The 12,764-nt window shown below is 56.9% G+C and overlaps 2 protein-coding genes across 2 annotated transcripts; both read right to left on the bottom strand.

The window, feature by feature from the left end:
- Window positions 1-60: 60 nt before the first annotated feature.
- AMH (anti-Mullerian hormone) lies at window positions 61-4,746 on the bottom strand. Its single transcript, XM_075524298.1, has 5 exons — window positions 4,143-4,746; window positions 2,882-3,060; window positions 1,480-1,603; window positions 1,144-1,330; window positions 61-976 (listed from the first exon to the last, which is right to left on the bottom strand). Exons 1-5 carry the CDS (start codon window positions 4,744-4,746, stop codon window positions 61-63), a joined length of 2,010 nt encoding a protein of 669 aa, XP_075380413.1.
- Window positions 4,747-7,115: 2,369 nt separating this feature from the next.
- Window positions 7,116-12,737, bottom strand: SF3A2 (splicing factor 3a subunit 2). The gene is made up of 9 exons (XM_075524175.1): window positions 12,664-12,737; window positions 11,669-11,839; window positions 11,102-11,173; window positions 10,745-10,791; window positions 9,947-10,056; window positions 9,257-9,306; window positions 8,816-8,956; window positions 8,241-8,309; window positions 7,116-7,600 (listed from the first exon to the last, which is right to left on the bottom strand). The coding sequence occupies exons 2-9, from the start codon at window positions 11,792-11,794 to the stop codon at window positions 7,268-7,270; spliced, it is 948 nt and encodes a 315-aa protein (XP_075380290.1). The 5' UTR covers window positions 11,795-11,839; window positions 12,664-12,737; the 3' UTR covers window positions 7,116-7,267.
- Between the last annotated feature and the right edge of the window lie 27 nt (window positions 12,738-12,764).

The raw sequence follows: 12,764 nt of genomic DNA, 5'->3' as shown, positions 1-12,764 counted from the left end.
GAGGGCAAACTGGGGCGGGGGGAGCGGGACGAGGGTGAGCAGGGAGGCGGGCGGGAACCTCTACCGACAGCCGCACTCCTCTGCCACCATGTTGGGGAACTTGCGGACCTCCAGCCCCTCCGCGGAGAGGCTGATGATGAGCTGGTCCGAGTAGCGGACGGGCACGCAGCAGGGAGCCCGCTGGAGGGGCGAGCCCCGCTCCTGCATGCCCAGCAGCAGCACCGTGTGCGAGTAGTAGCTGGGGACACGGGTGGAGAGGGGCAGCTTGCAGGGACCCTCACAGTTGTTGGCCGCATAGACGGTGGGCATGACGATGAACTTGCGGTCGTGCAGGTCGATGGTCAGCTCCTGCAGGCGGCAGTGAGCCTGGTGCCGCGCGCTGCGGTTCTGCCGCAGCACCTTCCTCCGCTCCTGCCAACGCACCCGCACCGTCTGCAACGCCTTCAGCAGCAGCAGCGTGTGCAGCTTCCCGGAGCCGGGCGGCCGCTTGCCAGCTTGACCCTCGCCCAGCCCCGGCGGGTAGTAGCAGAAGCTCAGGAGATGCTGGAAAAGCTCCATGTTGGCTTGGAAAGCCGGGATGTCCTTCAGCTCCTGGATCACCGCCTCCAGCTTGCCCATCAGCAGCTGCAGCACGGTCCCCTCTGGCTGCCAGCTCCCCAAGTGCTGCTCCAGCATGGCTCCGCTGTCCTGGGGGAAGAGCAGCACCGACGGCTCCTCCGACTGCACCAGTCGCTCCAGCGCCGCCTCCTCTGACAGGTTGAGCAGCTGGTGAGGGAGGGTCTCCATCACCTGGAAGTCCAGCCAGTGGTGGGAGCTGGGCTGGGTGGGCGGCTCGCTGGAGGGGCTCAGGACCCGGCGAATGAACTGGGTCAGGATGCTCAGGAACCGGCTGCTGCCGCCGGGCGCTGGGGATGAAGCGTTGGCTTGGCTCGGGGCGGTGGGGGACAGCAGCTCCTCGGTCCCGGCCTGGGGTGGGCTGTGAGTAGAAGACGGGGAGGGTCACGGGGACCCCTTGTACCCCGGGGTACCTGCTAGGGTCTGCCCCACATCCTCCCACCACAGTCCCACAGCAGAAGGGCTGGGGCTGCCTGTTTCTTCCCCCAGCCCCCGTGTTTTTCCATGGCTGCGGCGAGGGCTACGGACCTGAGCTGCGGGTACGGAGCCACGTCCACCACCCCATCAGCAGAGAGGTAGGAAGAAGGGGCCAAAGCCACCTCCTCCTCCTGCCGTGACCTGGCCAGCAGGAGCAGCACGGGCGTCATCCTGGTGAAGCACTTGTCATCGGAGCCGAAAAGGAGCTGCTGGGTCTCCGTGGGGGACAAGGAGGCACCTGGTAGGGAGAGGAGCAGGTGAGGATGCTGGTCCAGGGTCTCCCACGTGTCCCCACAGCCCCTCGTTACAGACGGGCTCGAGAGGATCCCAAATCAGAGGGCACAGACATCACCGTCCCCCACCGCCGCGGGCTCCCCTCGTCCCTACCTCCCTCTCCGCGATGCCTGATGGCCAGGGAAGCCTCGAAGCTGAGCTGCTCACTGGTGCGGGTGACGGACGCTACGGCAGCTCCCAGGACCAGGTACTGGGTGTCCCTGGCGAGGCAGAGGCTCTGCACCCAGGCGAAAGACGCAGGAGCCCCGAGACACGGGTGAGACGTCACGGGGCGGGGGGTCACTCAGATGAGCCCCCCGCTCTGGTCCCTGCTGACTCTGGGTCACCCCGTCCGCGGTGGCCCAGGGAGCAGCAAAATGGGAGGGTCGGGACCACCGGGAGCCGAGCGGGCAGGGGGGCTTCCCCAGCCCGCCCCAGAGCTGCTCCGGGAGCCGTGGGGTGCAGGGAGGCCCCCGGGACCCCCGGGTGGGCAGAGAGCCCCGAGCGAGCCCGGCCCCAGACCCGCTTCTCCCGGCAGCAGTGCCCGGCCGGGCTGGGGAGCCCTGGGGCAGGAGGGGAGCCGGGACCCCCAGAACGGGCTGGGTACCCCGGGCCGTCCCTCTGGCCTTGCCGGGAGCTGGGGACAGGGTAACAGCACCATCTTCAGGCACGGCTCGCCCCGGCGGGAGGGTGCGACAGGGCAGAGATGCTGGGAGGGGATGGCGAAGGGACTGGGAGAGAATGGCAAAGGGACTGGGAGGGGATGGCGAAGGGACTGGGAGAGAATGGCAAAGGGACTGGGAGGGGATGGCGAAGGTGCTGGGAGGGGATGGCAAAGGGACTGGGAGGGGATGGCAAAGGGACTGGCAGGGGACGGCAAAGGTGCTGGGAGGGGATGGCAAAGGGACTGGGAGAGAATGGCAAAGGGACTGGGAGGGGATGGCGAAGGGACTGGGAGAGAATGGCAAAGGGACTGGGAGGGGATGGCGAAGGTGCTGGGAGGGGATGGCAAAGGGACTGGGAGGGGATGGCAAAGGGACTGGCAGGGGACGGCAAAGGTGCTGGGAGGGGATGGCAAAGGGACTGGGAGAGAATGGCAAAGGGACTGGGAGGGGATGGCGAAGGGACTGGGAGAGAATGGCAAAGGGACTGGGAGGGGATGGCGAAGGTGCTGGGAGGGGATGGCGAAGGTGCTGGGAGGGGATGGCAAAGGGACTGGGAGGGGATGGCAAAGGGGCTGGGAGGGGATGGCGAAGGGACTGGCAGGGGATGGCAAAGGGGCTGGGAGGGGATGGCGAAGGGACTGGGAGAGAATGGCAAAGGGACTGGGAGGGGATGGCAAAGGGACTGGCAGGGGACGGCAAAGGTGCTGGGAGGGGATGGCAAAGGGACTGGGAGGGGACGGCGAAGGGACTGGGAGGGGATGGCGAAGGTGCTGGGCCAGCAGAGCCCAGACACCCCCCTCCCACCTCCCCTGCTGGCACCCAGACCGGAGCCCCCGCCCGCGGCCACCCACCTGCTCCCCCGGCAGCCCCATGCCGGTGGCCAGCAGCTCCTCTCGGCGCCCGGCGCCCGGCCCCTCTCGGCTGCCCAGGTAGAAGAGCAGCACGGCGAACCCCAGCTCTCCCAGCGCCCGGCCCACCTCTGCCTGGAAAACCAGCCTGAACCACAGCTTCGCCTGGGCTTCCCACTTCACTGGAAAGGAGAAGACAGAGGGGGTGAATCGGGCTCCGGTGGCCGTGGGGCTCCTGGGGGGGTGATGGGTGAGGAAGGGGCTTCGGGGCCGAGCACCGGTCCCACGTGGCCACCAGAGCATCTGGGATGGGAGCCGACAGGGTGGAGGGTCACGGCAAATCCCCTTCCCCGCTTTCAGGGAGGTGGTCAGCGGGGCAAACCCTGCAGCCCTGGCGAGCAGGGGGCTGCCTCGCTCCCAGAGCGGCTCTGGCCGATTTTCATGGGCGGATCCCCATGGAAATCTCTTCTCCCGTGGCAGCTCCTCCGGTGGCTCGGGGACGTTGGGGCCGTTGCGTCGCAGCCAGCAGCACTACCTGGGGAAGAGCCACTTCCCCAGCTGCCTGGCACCGGCGAGTTCAGCTGAAAACCAAAAATCCAGGAGAGGAGGAAGAGATTCAAGAAGAGAGGAACAACCGTGACCCTCTCGCTACACAGGATTAAACCCAAGGCTTCAGCCAGCGTGCCCTCCCGCAAGCACAGCACTCACCACTGAGACGGGACAGAGGGACGCACGCCGCTGGGTTTTGCGTAAGGCTGCAGCTACACAAGCAAGCCCAGGACCCGGGGCTCCTCAGCGACGCCGAGCATGAGAGAACAGCATGCGCTGCAGCCGACTGCGAGCAGCCGGGCTCACGCTACAGCAGGACCGGCCAGGTCTGCTCGTCCGACCCTCTCCTCTCTTTTCCCAATCAGACAGAGTTGGGACGGGGTCCTAACCCGCATCGTTAAGGCAGAAAGCGAGAAATGCTCGTAATCTCGAAAGCAGAGCAGAAGCCACCAAGACCGTGGCACCCGGGCGTTAGTCACAGGCAGGGACAAGGCACCCTGTTGCACACAAGCTATCATCACTACTAAAGCTTCTTAAAAATGTACCCAGAAAGACGTTTTACTGTATCGCTTCGCTAATTTTAAAAGGAACCCAACCCCACAAATGTAATCCTGTGCTTAAATCTCTGATTCAGGGCAAGCAAACAGCATCGGCCTCCCCGAGCCCTGTGCTTGCCCCGCTCCCCTCCGCCCCGGCGCAGGGATTTCGCACCAACCTTCCTCCAGATGCAGCACGAGGAAGCGGTCCTGCCCCGGCTCCACCACGTGCGCATGGATGCGCTTCAGGGGATGGAGAGCAGCACCCACCTCCCCGGCCGGGCAGAGCCCAAAGGTCTCGAGATAGCTTTCGTCCCAGCTGGTGCGTTGTCTCAACAGCTTGATGAAGCTGCTTTCATAGTGGGTGAGAACACCCACAACCTCCAGGTGCCTCGGGGTCAGCCCGTCCCGGTCCATTTTCACCCTGCACACGGGCCCTTCCAGCCCCCCGAGCGGCCACGGGTGCAGGCTGGAGCCAGACCAGCCGATGCCCCCAGCCTCAGCCATCCCCTGGAGGCATTCTGCTCCTGGGTCAGGCTTCGAAAAGAGCCGAGTAGCAGCAGTCATCCTTGATCTTGCCGCCGAGCCGGGTCTCACTCTTTCCTGTAAACTTGCATTTTCTCTCTTCCTCTCCTCTGCTTCAAGTCCCAGCTCCTCCGGCAGGCTCAGCTCCAGCCGGTTAACTGGGGAGATCCCTTCCCCCGTGCTCCCCTTTCTCGGAAGCGCTGCAGAGGGGAGCAACAGCACCAGGCACGGCAAAAGCACCCTAAGAGCAGCCTTCATGTTCCCACTTCAGCTACTCCCAACGCAGGCGTTCGAGCCGCTCGCACGCATCTCAGAACACTTGGGCAGAAGGGGAGGACGGCGTCTCCCTTTTAAAAACCGGTGGCCTTGAGTTGACAATGCACAACACACCTCCCTTGAGAAACTCAAAGGCTGTCATGCTAGAGAGGAGGGAGGGATGTTTCAAAGAAACTTTTTTGTTCTATTTTTGGGTTTGCATCTAGTATTGGAAACGTAAAAAAATTAAAGCTGTTTCTCTTACTCGTAGGGACGCGTGTCCTTGACTTCAGATGTTTTCTGAAGGAGGGTGGACATCTAGACTTGGATCTTCATGGGGACTGGCACAAACTATTCCCATCAGCAGCGAAACACCAGGAGGGAAGAATTAGCCAGACTCGGAGGAGGGGGGTAGAGACAGATAACGGGCAGAAACTAAGTAGATGTATGGGAAGCGTTCTCCTGTCTTCACTGGAAAACCTCCCCGCTCGGCTGGTGCCTCGCACGCTGCAGTTCGGAGAGGCCGCCCTGCAGGGGCTCTTCACACATCTCCTGAGCCCCGGGCGGCTTCAACCTGAGAAGGAGAACCTCATGGGCTGCAGCAGCAGCCTGATGGCTCCGACCGCTTAAGAGTCGACTTAGAAAGCCTCACGACACACGTATTATAAGGACTCTTCCCTCTTTGAGATGCCAATACTCGCTGTAAGACTTGGAATTACCAATGCGACCTACTTAATCCACCCCAGAGAAACCTCCCCCCCACCCAAGGTATCTCCTTTTTTTGGCAACGGAGGGCAGGGGGAAAGGCACCTGCAAAAAAAAAGTTCCAACGCACGTTCAGACCCTTCTCTGGGTTTCCAAGCCTCTGCAGTTTGGAGCTCAGGACCTGGCTACAGCACGTCATAAACGGGCTGCGCACCCGAACCGCAGAGGGACAAAGGGCACCGCACCACAGGGCCGGCGAAGGCGGCCCTCGTCTGCAGGAACCGCGACGAAGGACGCGCACCTGGCCAAGGGGAGACCCACGCAAGCCGATCCAGGCATCGGGCCAGCTCAGCCTGAGCCAAGTGCTGCTGGCACGGCGGTAAAGCCAGGGAGGGTTGGACGCGCTCTGCCCGGCTCTGGCATTCGCACGGCTCCGGGTGGGACCCGTGTCAGGCCAGCGGAAGGGGCGAAGACTTTGATTCCTCCATCAAAGGGGCACGCAGCTGCAGGGCTGCGGCCAGCACAGCCTCCCTCGCAGTCTGTGAAACGAGCCAGGCACCGGCCAAGGGCAAGCCCGGGTCGGGCAGCCCGGCCCCCAGCCATGCCTTTACCCAGCGAGCACCCGGCCTCCCGCGCCGAGACGCCCCAGTTCAGCGAAATGAATCCTGGGAAGAAGAGAGAGGAGAAATCTCAGAACTTCTTCTACTTTTTAATGGGAACCAAACGATTGTTTGAAGGAAGCATTTAGTATAAATAAAGCCAGAGAGAAGTAAAAGCTTGCCAAAACTAATCTGCTAGCGGGAGGATATATACAATAAAACCCATACGTGACAGCAGGTGCTTCATAACGGTACAGACAACATTCACTGAATTATAATAACACACTAAGATTTAGTATCGCTGCAGCTTTGGTAATTTCTTTTGACTAAACGCTCCCAGAGATCCCTGCCACCGCCACAGACGAGGGCACCGGTGCTTTGTTTGTGAACCCATGTTTGGCACAAACAGTCCAGGGAGCAGCGGGTAGGAGGTAGGCAGCTGCGTACCGGGAAGGACGGTCGCCTTCCCGAGATGGTCAGCGAAATCTTGTCTGGGGCTTTCCAAGGACTCCCGAGAAGCAGGCCAAACTCATTTCCTCAGTAGAGATGTTTCCATGATTTAGCTGGCAGCACCTAAGCCCCGGTACAGTGCTCTGGAAGGAGGTTTCCGAATGCGGCGGGAGGGACGCTCTTCTGATTGCAACCGTAATTCAGCAGGAAGACAGAGAAAACCGCGTCCAGAAAGTTCTGCTTGCCTTCCGTTTTGCCCACGGCTGTGATGACTGGGGATGCAGTAAGAGAATCCTTTCCGTGTGTCGATGACAAGTCTCCCCATCACCGAATGAACAGCTTGGTAAAGGACTTCAGCAACTGGTTAACTGCCCGGTAATTTATGGGTACACATCAAGCAGTCCAAGAGGGGTCATACGTTGAGCTAACACAGCTGAGCGGAGGTTGATGTAGCTACTTCAAGCAGAAGGAGGCGAGGTGCCTAGAGATTTCCAATCCTTTGCCTCCTCTTTGGAGAATTTCCAAAACATAACCAGACTGGGAATGTTTTAGATATCTAAGGGCTAAAGAAAGTGACCACGCGGCAACGTTTTTAACCAAGACACAGGAAAACATAGAGAAAGGAAAATTGAAAACCTTTTAATGAACCTACAGGGTTTTGTCAAATTCACGGCCATACAAAACGGAAATATTTCTCTGAATCAGTTGTGATCTGCATATAAAAAGATAGGAGCTAGAGGAGTCCAGCAGGACTGAGTCCAGGAGGGGCTTCAGTTGGAGGGCGGTGGAGGGGGGATAGTGCCTGGCCCCTCCGTGGGGAGAGGTGGTCTCATCATGGGTGGCAGAGGAGCCGGGGGGGGTACACCGGGTGCTGGTGGCAACTGAGGTGGCACTGGAGGTGGTGGCACTGGTCCGGAGGGAGGCATAGGAGGCAGAGTCATGCCTCCTGGAGGAGGCGGCGGCATGGAGTCCGGCAGAGGTGGCCTTGGGGGCAAGCCGTTCATCAGTGGAGGTGGAGGAGGCCGCTTCACAGTTGGGGGCCCTGGAGGGAGGTTTGGGGGAGCTGGGGGCTTCTCCATCTTGAAGTGGAATTGAAGGAAGAACTGGGGAGGGGAGAAAAGCAAAGAGAACAATTAATCCTCAGGAGAACTTTGTGCCGTGACACCAGACAGCTGCTCTCTGCCTCCAGGAACAGAGCTCGGACCTCTCCTGACCCGTTACCTCCACAGATCACGGCTGCCCTTCTACCCTGGCCGCATTCATGACTCGCGCCACTCTTGTCCAGTATTTAACTCCTCTGGAACTTGTTCTAAGCGCTAAGCTATCTGTGACGGGGTCGGTATCTCCCACTATGCATTCGTCCCCTGCTCTCACGTGCGATACCCAGCGAGCACATCCACGCCACAGGTTCCTCACAGAGAGCTGTGTGCAGGAAACACGCAGCGAGGAGCCACGGAGAGGGCCCGGTGTTGTACAGTTACGCACCGTTCTGCTGCTGAGAGCAGCCTCCACTCAGAGGATTCTGCCTCCCAGGGTAAATTCTCACAGAGATCACAGACAGAAAGACCTTTCTGTCAGGAGGAGTCACTGCACAGTTGCATTGAAGGAATGACGATGTTAGCATCAAAGCCAGCACGGCTCTCGCTGATGGGCACTCTCCCTGCATCGCTTTTCCCCCCGAGCTGCTCTGCCCTCCTGCTCCCTCTTTAACCCTTAGGAAAGACGTTGCAGTGCTCCAGCTACCTGTTTGGTTTCCCTGTTCCAGTGGGTCCAAAACTTTCCTTCTGCTTTGTCGATTTCCCTGCTTGGCACCTGCAACAAAAAAGAATAAGGAGCTATTATTAGCACCACCAGATTAGCTCAATGGCCCTTTTTAGCACCAGAGCCTGCAAGATAAGCACAGTTATTCCAGGCCTTTGTGAGATGCGCTAGTCTCGGATGTTATTAGATAGATGGGGGCAGGAAAGAATTAAGTTACTTCCCTATCGGTCAAGGACAAGCGTGCTGGCAAAAAACCCGCTCGTAACATCTGTGCGAAGGCTGAGGAGCAAAGCCCAGAAGGCTCCTTTCTGTGCCAGACACTGAGAATTCAATGGCTCCCCAGAGCTCAGCACACAGCCTAGTTTTCACGCCAGAGTCCTCCACTAATTCTCAGCAGAGTTTAATGACTTCCAGTCATGTCTTCTTGACCCCCCTTTCCACTCCATTAACCCCCTGAAGGCTAGAACAGAAGTCTATAACGATGCTCTCTGGGAATTAATGTCTTGGTAAACACGGGAAGGGAACTTTCCCAACAATCAGCTAACCCCAAATCTTACCTTGAAAGCGATGGTTTCATAGGGCTCCGCTGCCATCAACAGGTACTGCCAGCGTCTATCAGGGGGCTCAATCCTTTGCTCGTAGGCTGACATGAACCGATGACGAGGCATGATACTTTCTGCAATCTCCGGATAATCAATCTGTTGGGGTGTTAATTACAGCATTAAGGAGAGCATCCCCTTTTCACTCCTCCTTCGTACAAAACAAATCCCTCGACTACGCAGCATATCGAGAGATCAGCTCCAAGCAGAAAACTTAGTGCCACCGAAGGAAACAGCCTGACAACTGCGATCGTGGATTCGCTTGGCATAATCAGCAGCAGAGGACTAGCAAGGTAAGGCCTTTTGTTATTTATTTCATGAATCCTGCAAAGAACTGCTCATTTAGCAGCACTTTTACTTGGATAACCCGAACACCAAGAATTTTAACAGTGCCCTTACCTGGAAGAGAAGGCTCTGCTGGCCTGTTTCTGGATCTCTCTGTTTGGTCACTGTAAAGCAAGCAAGAAAGCTCAGTATATCGCATAGAGGGTTAGAGCAACGTTATTTCTGCCCTAGGAAACACACAAAGCTTCCGACAACGAAGTATTACAAGATTTTTCTCCCATTTATCAAACAAAACGCCACATGGTCTTTAACTGAAGCTACTAAGGATCTCTACCGAAATTCAGCTGCTGTGGGGCAGACACCGTGCACTGCCGAACAAAGCTGGGAGATAAAGAAGCCAAGTTGTGTACTGAAGGCCAGAACAAAACAATGGGGAGTTCAGGGAAAAACCTTGAGTTATACAGGCAATGAGTGATTTATGAGCATTAGTGAAAGATGGTACAGCACAATAAAAGGAGAAGAGAGACTGAAACAATGTCACCATCTCCTGCGTGACTACTAATAGGAGCTGAAAGACTGAGACACACCAATCTATTATTAAAATGGTTCTCACTCGACTGTCAGCAATAAAGAGATGTTCCACGGGTGATTTAAACAATAAAGGACATCAGGAGATAAGCCCATATCTTATTCATGGACAGATCTGCTAAAAAGGCTAATTAATAATTCACATCCACAGCACTGCACTTCAGGCAAGCTCCAGCAGGCATTCGGTATCTCCTACGACAGACGCCCCTGACATACCCTTATAACCCGGTCGTCCAATTTTCACAAATTTCTTCACTTCCACTTTGACTTTTTCTGGTGCGGGCTGGGCAGGGGCTTCCTTAGCTTCCTTGGCAGCTCGACGGGCCCTGCATTGATTTGAAATGTGCCAAATGTAAAAGGTTAGCCACCTTTGTTTCTAAAGGGTACACGAGGAGCAGTTTGAATCCCTCACCACGGAATATTCAGCGCTTCACAGAAAGCATGCCAGGAAAACCTGCTATTTCTCTTCCACGTGCACCACTGCAGGCCAGTTGTATCCATGCCTTCCCCCGACTAAAGGCTGTCATCTCAATTATCTTATCCGCCCCCATGATGACCTTGGTGCCCGTCTCCACAGATGGATTTGAGAAGACTTACTTCTTGAAATAAGAAAGGAAAAAAAGCCCCCAAACTAGTCATCTAAACCAAAGCAAACTGCATCCCTGAAAATAAAACTTCTCCCAACCTGCATTCACAAACCCAGGTCTTTATAACTAGACTCAGATAATTTGCTTTTAAAACTCTTTCTCCTCTTTCCTTCAGAAATCCCACAACTGGCTTTGAACTTGAGCTTGAAACGGAGCCTGTCAGCACCACTTTTTGGAGCAGATCTAGGCTCTGCCTGCTGGCTAGTGCCAGGCTGTTCGCTAGGAAACAAACACAGTGGAAGAACATTCAAGCACAGTGTGCTACTGTATAAGGGAGTTCATTATACAGTTCGCTACAGATGCACACAAGCATCATTTTAAGGCGCTTAGGTAACGGAGAATAAAGTTACAGTGGAGAACGACTTACAAATTGGTCTGATGCTTCTTCCCCTGGGTGTGCGCTAAGTAACTTCCCTGAAATAAAAAACAAGGTAGAAGAAAGTTAAATGAAGACAGGACTGTTCCTAAACTGACAGATACTTGTCACAGAGGAGAGTCTGTATCGCACGTTGACAAGGGTATTTTAATCCTTAGCAGGGAGGAATCTTACTCAAAAATTGCAGATTGCTCTCAACTGCTGAACTGTCATAAACTGTCAGCCACTACCCACCCATCATCTCTTCAGCAGTCAGTCATCAGGCACGTCCCAGGTTCTTGCACTTGAAGCTACTATTATTCTAAAGTACCTGCTGCCGAGATGAAGACAGACAGCTGTTCAACTCACCTCGTTGTTGTGCAGCGTTAGGCAAAGCTTGCATTCGTAAGAGCCCAGGTGATTTTTCATAAAATAAGGGTCCTAGGAAGAGAATTATTTAAAAGTTACAAGCAAAATACATGCCAAAACAAGAGAATAATGAAAATACTGCCAAACTTTTGCCGCACTGGAAGAACTGAGTTCGTAGATTTAAATTAATAGCATAACACTGCTTTAGGACTGTGAAAAGAGAAAGAAACAGCAGCAGCGTTGTTAGCTGGTGACAGCATACCCAACTGCAGGCGAGAAACCGCAGAATACGAACCAGTCCCGAGACGACCGAAAATAACGCAGTAACAGCTACTTGAATACGCAAGTGCTGGCACCTCTCTGGTCAACCCTGCCACAAATGTTTCTCGTTCGACTCCCACGTTACCAGAAACAGAAGTATTTAATTCCGTTCCACAACTCTCCACTAAATCTCTCGCCTGCCGAGCCGTTTCACTCAGGCAAGGCTCTAAACTTATCCCCACAGCAGTCCGCAGGACGGGAGCCCTGCGTCTTTTCTTTCCTGCGCAGGCAGAGGCCAAGGCTCACCTTGTTGATGTCGATGGTTTCCAAAGCCAGCTGCCGGAGCCTCTCCCTGCGGTCTCGGTTACTTTCCGAGGCAGAGGCTACGCCTCCGCTTCCCGTTTTACCTCCGGGACGATGCTGAAAATCCATGATGAGGACTTCTGTGCTTCAGCTACTTATGGAGAAAGAGAGAGTCTGGAAAAAAGACGAAAAGCAACGTGAGTGATAACTAACGCTTCTCCTAACCTGGCTTTCATAGCGCTACTCAGACCCGTCAGTAAGGACACGAGACGAGCACAGCACACCATGCCCTGCACACTCGACGTGTGACGCAATTTCAAACGGGGCAGGTCTTGTACCACTGACTCAGTAAGTTGAGTAGAAGTAAAATGATCCAAAATAACAAGCCCCCAGAGCCCGTCCCATCTCCTCAGCCCCTTCTTCTACGCAGGGACGTATCCCTCCCCCACAGGCGCAGCAGCCCCACCAGCGACCCTCCCCAGCCCCACCCGACCAGGAGCCTCCCACCCTCCACCCTGACAGCGAACAGCCCCAGAACCTGCCGCGGGCCGAAGCCGCTCTCCACCACCAAGGTTCAGCGCTGCCCCACCACCTCAGTGCCCCCCCAGGGCCCCCCAGAGCCTCCCCCACGCAGCCCCGAACCCTCTGCGAGGGCCAGAGCCCCCCAGACCTCCCCACACACATACACCGACCCCCCCAACAAGAGCAAGACCTTTGCAGGAAGGCCACAGAGGCTCCCAGCTCCTCAGCAAGAGTAAAAGCCCCCCTCAGACGCCCCCCATGCCCTCAGCAAGGGTCAAAGCCCCCTCCCAAGCGCCCGCCAACACCTCAGCAAAGGTCAACCTCCCCCCCCCCCCGCAAACACCCCCAGCCCCTCAGCAAGGACCAACCCCCCACACACACACCCCCAGCCCCTTAGCGAGGGTCAAGCCCCCCCAAACACTCCCCCCACACCCCTCAGGGACAGTCAAGGCCCCCCAGGCCCCCCCGGCCCGTACCGGCGCGCACGGCCCCACTCCCCGCTCCCGCGCTGCGCATGCGCGCCGCCCTCCCTCCAGCGAGCCACTTCCGGCTTCCGGCGCGAGTGCTTCCGGGGCGG

The sequence above is a fragment of the Mycteria americana genome, chromosome 24 (genome assembly GCF_035582795.1).
Source record: "Mycteria americana isolate JAX WOST 10 ecotype Jacksonville Zoo and Gardens chromosome 24, USCA_MyAme_1.0, whole genome shotgun sequence".
NCBI classification, from domain to species: Eukaryota; Metazoa; Chordata; class Aves; order Ciconiiformes; family Ciconiidae; genus Mycteria; species Mycteria americana.
This window is presented reverse-complemented; position numbering and strand designations above follow the sequence as displayed.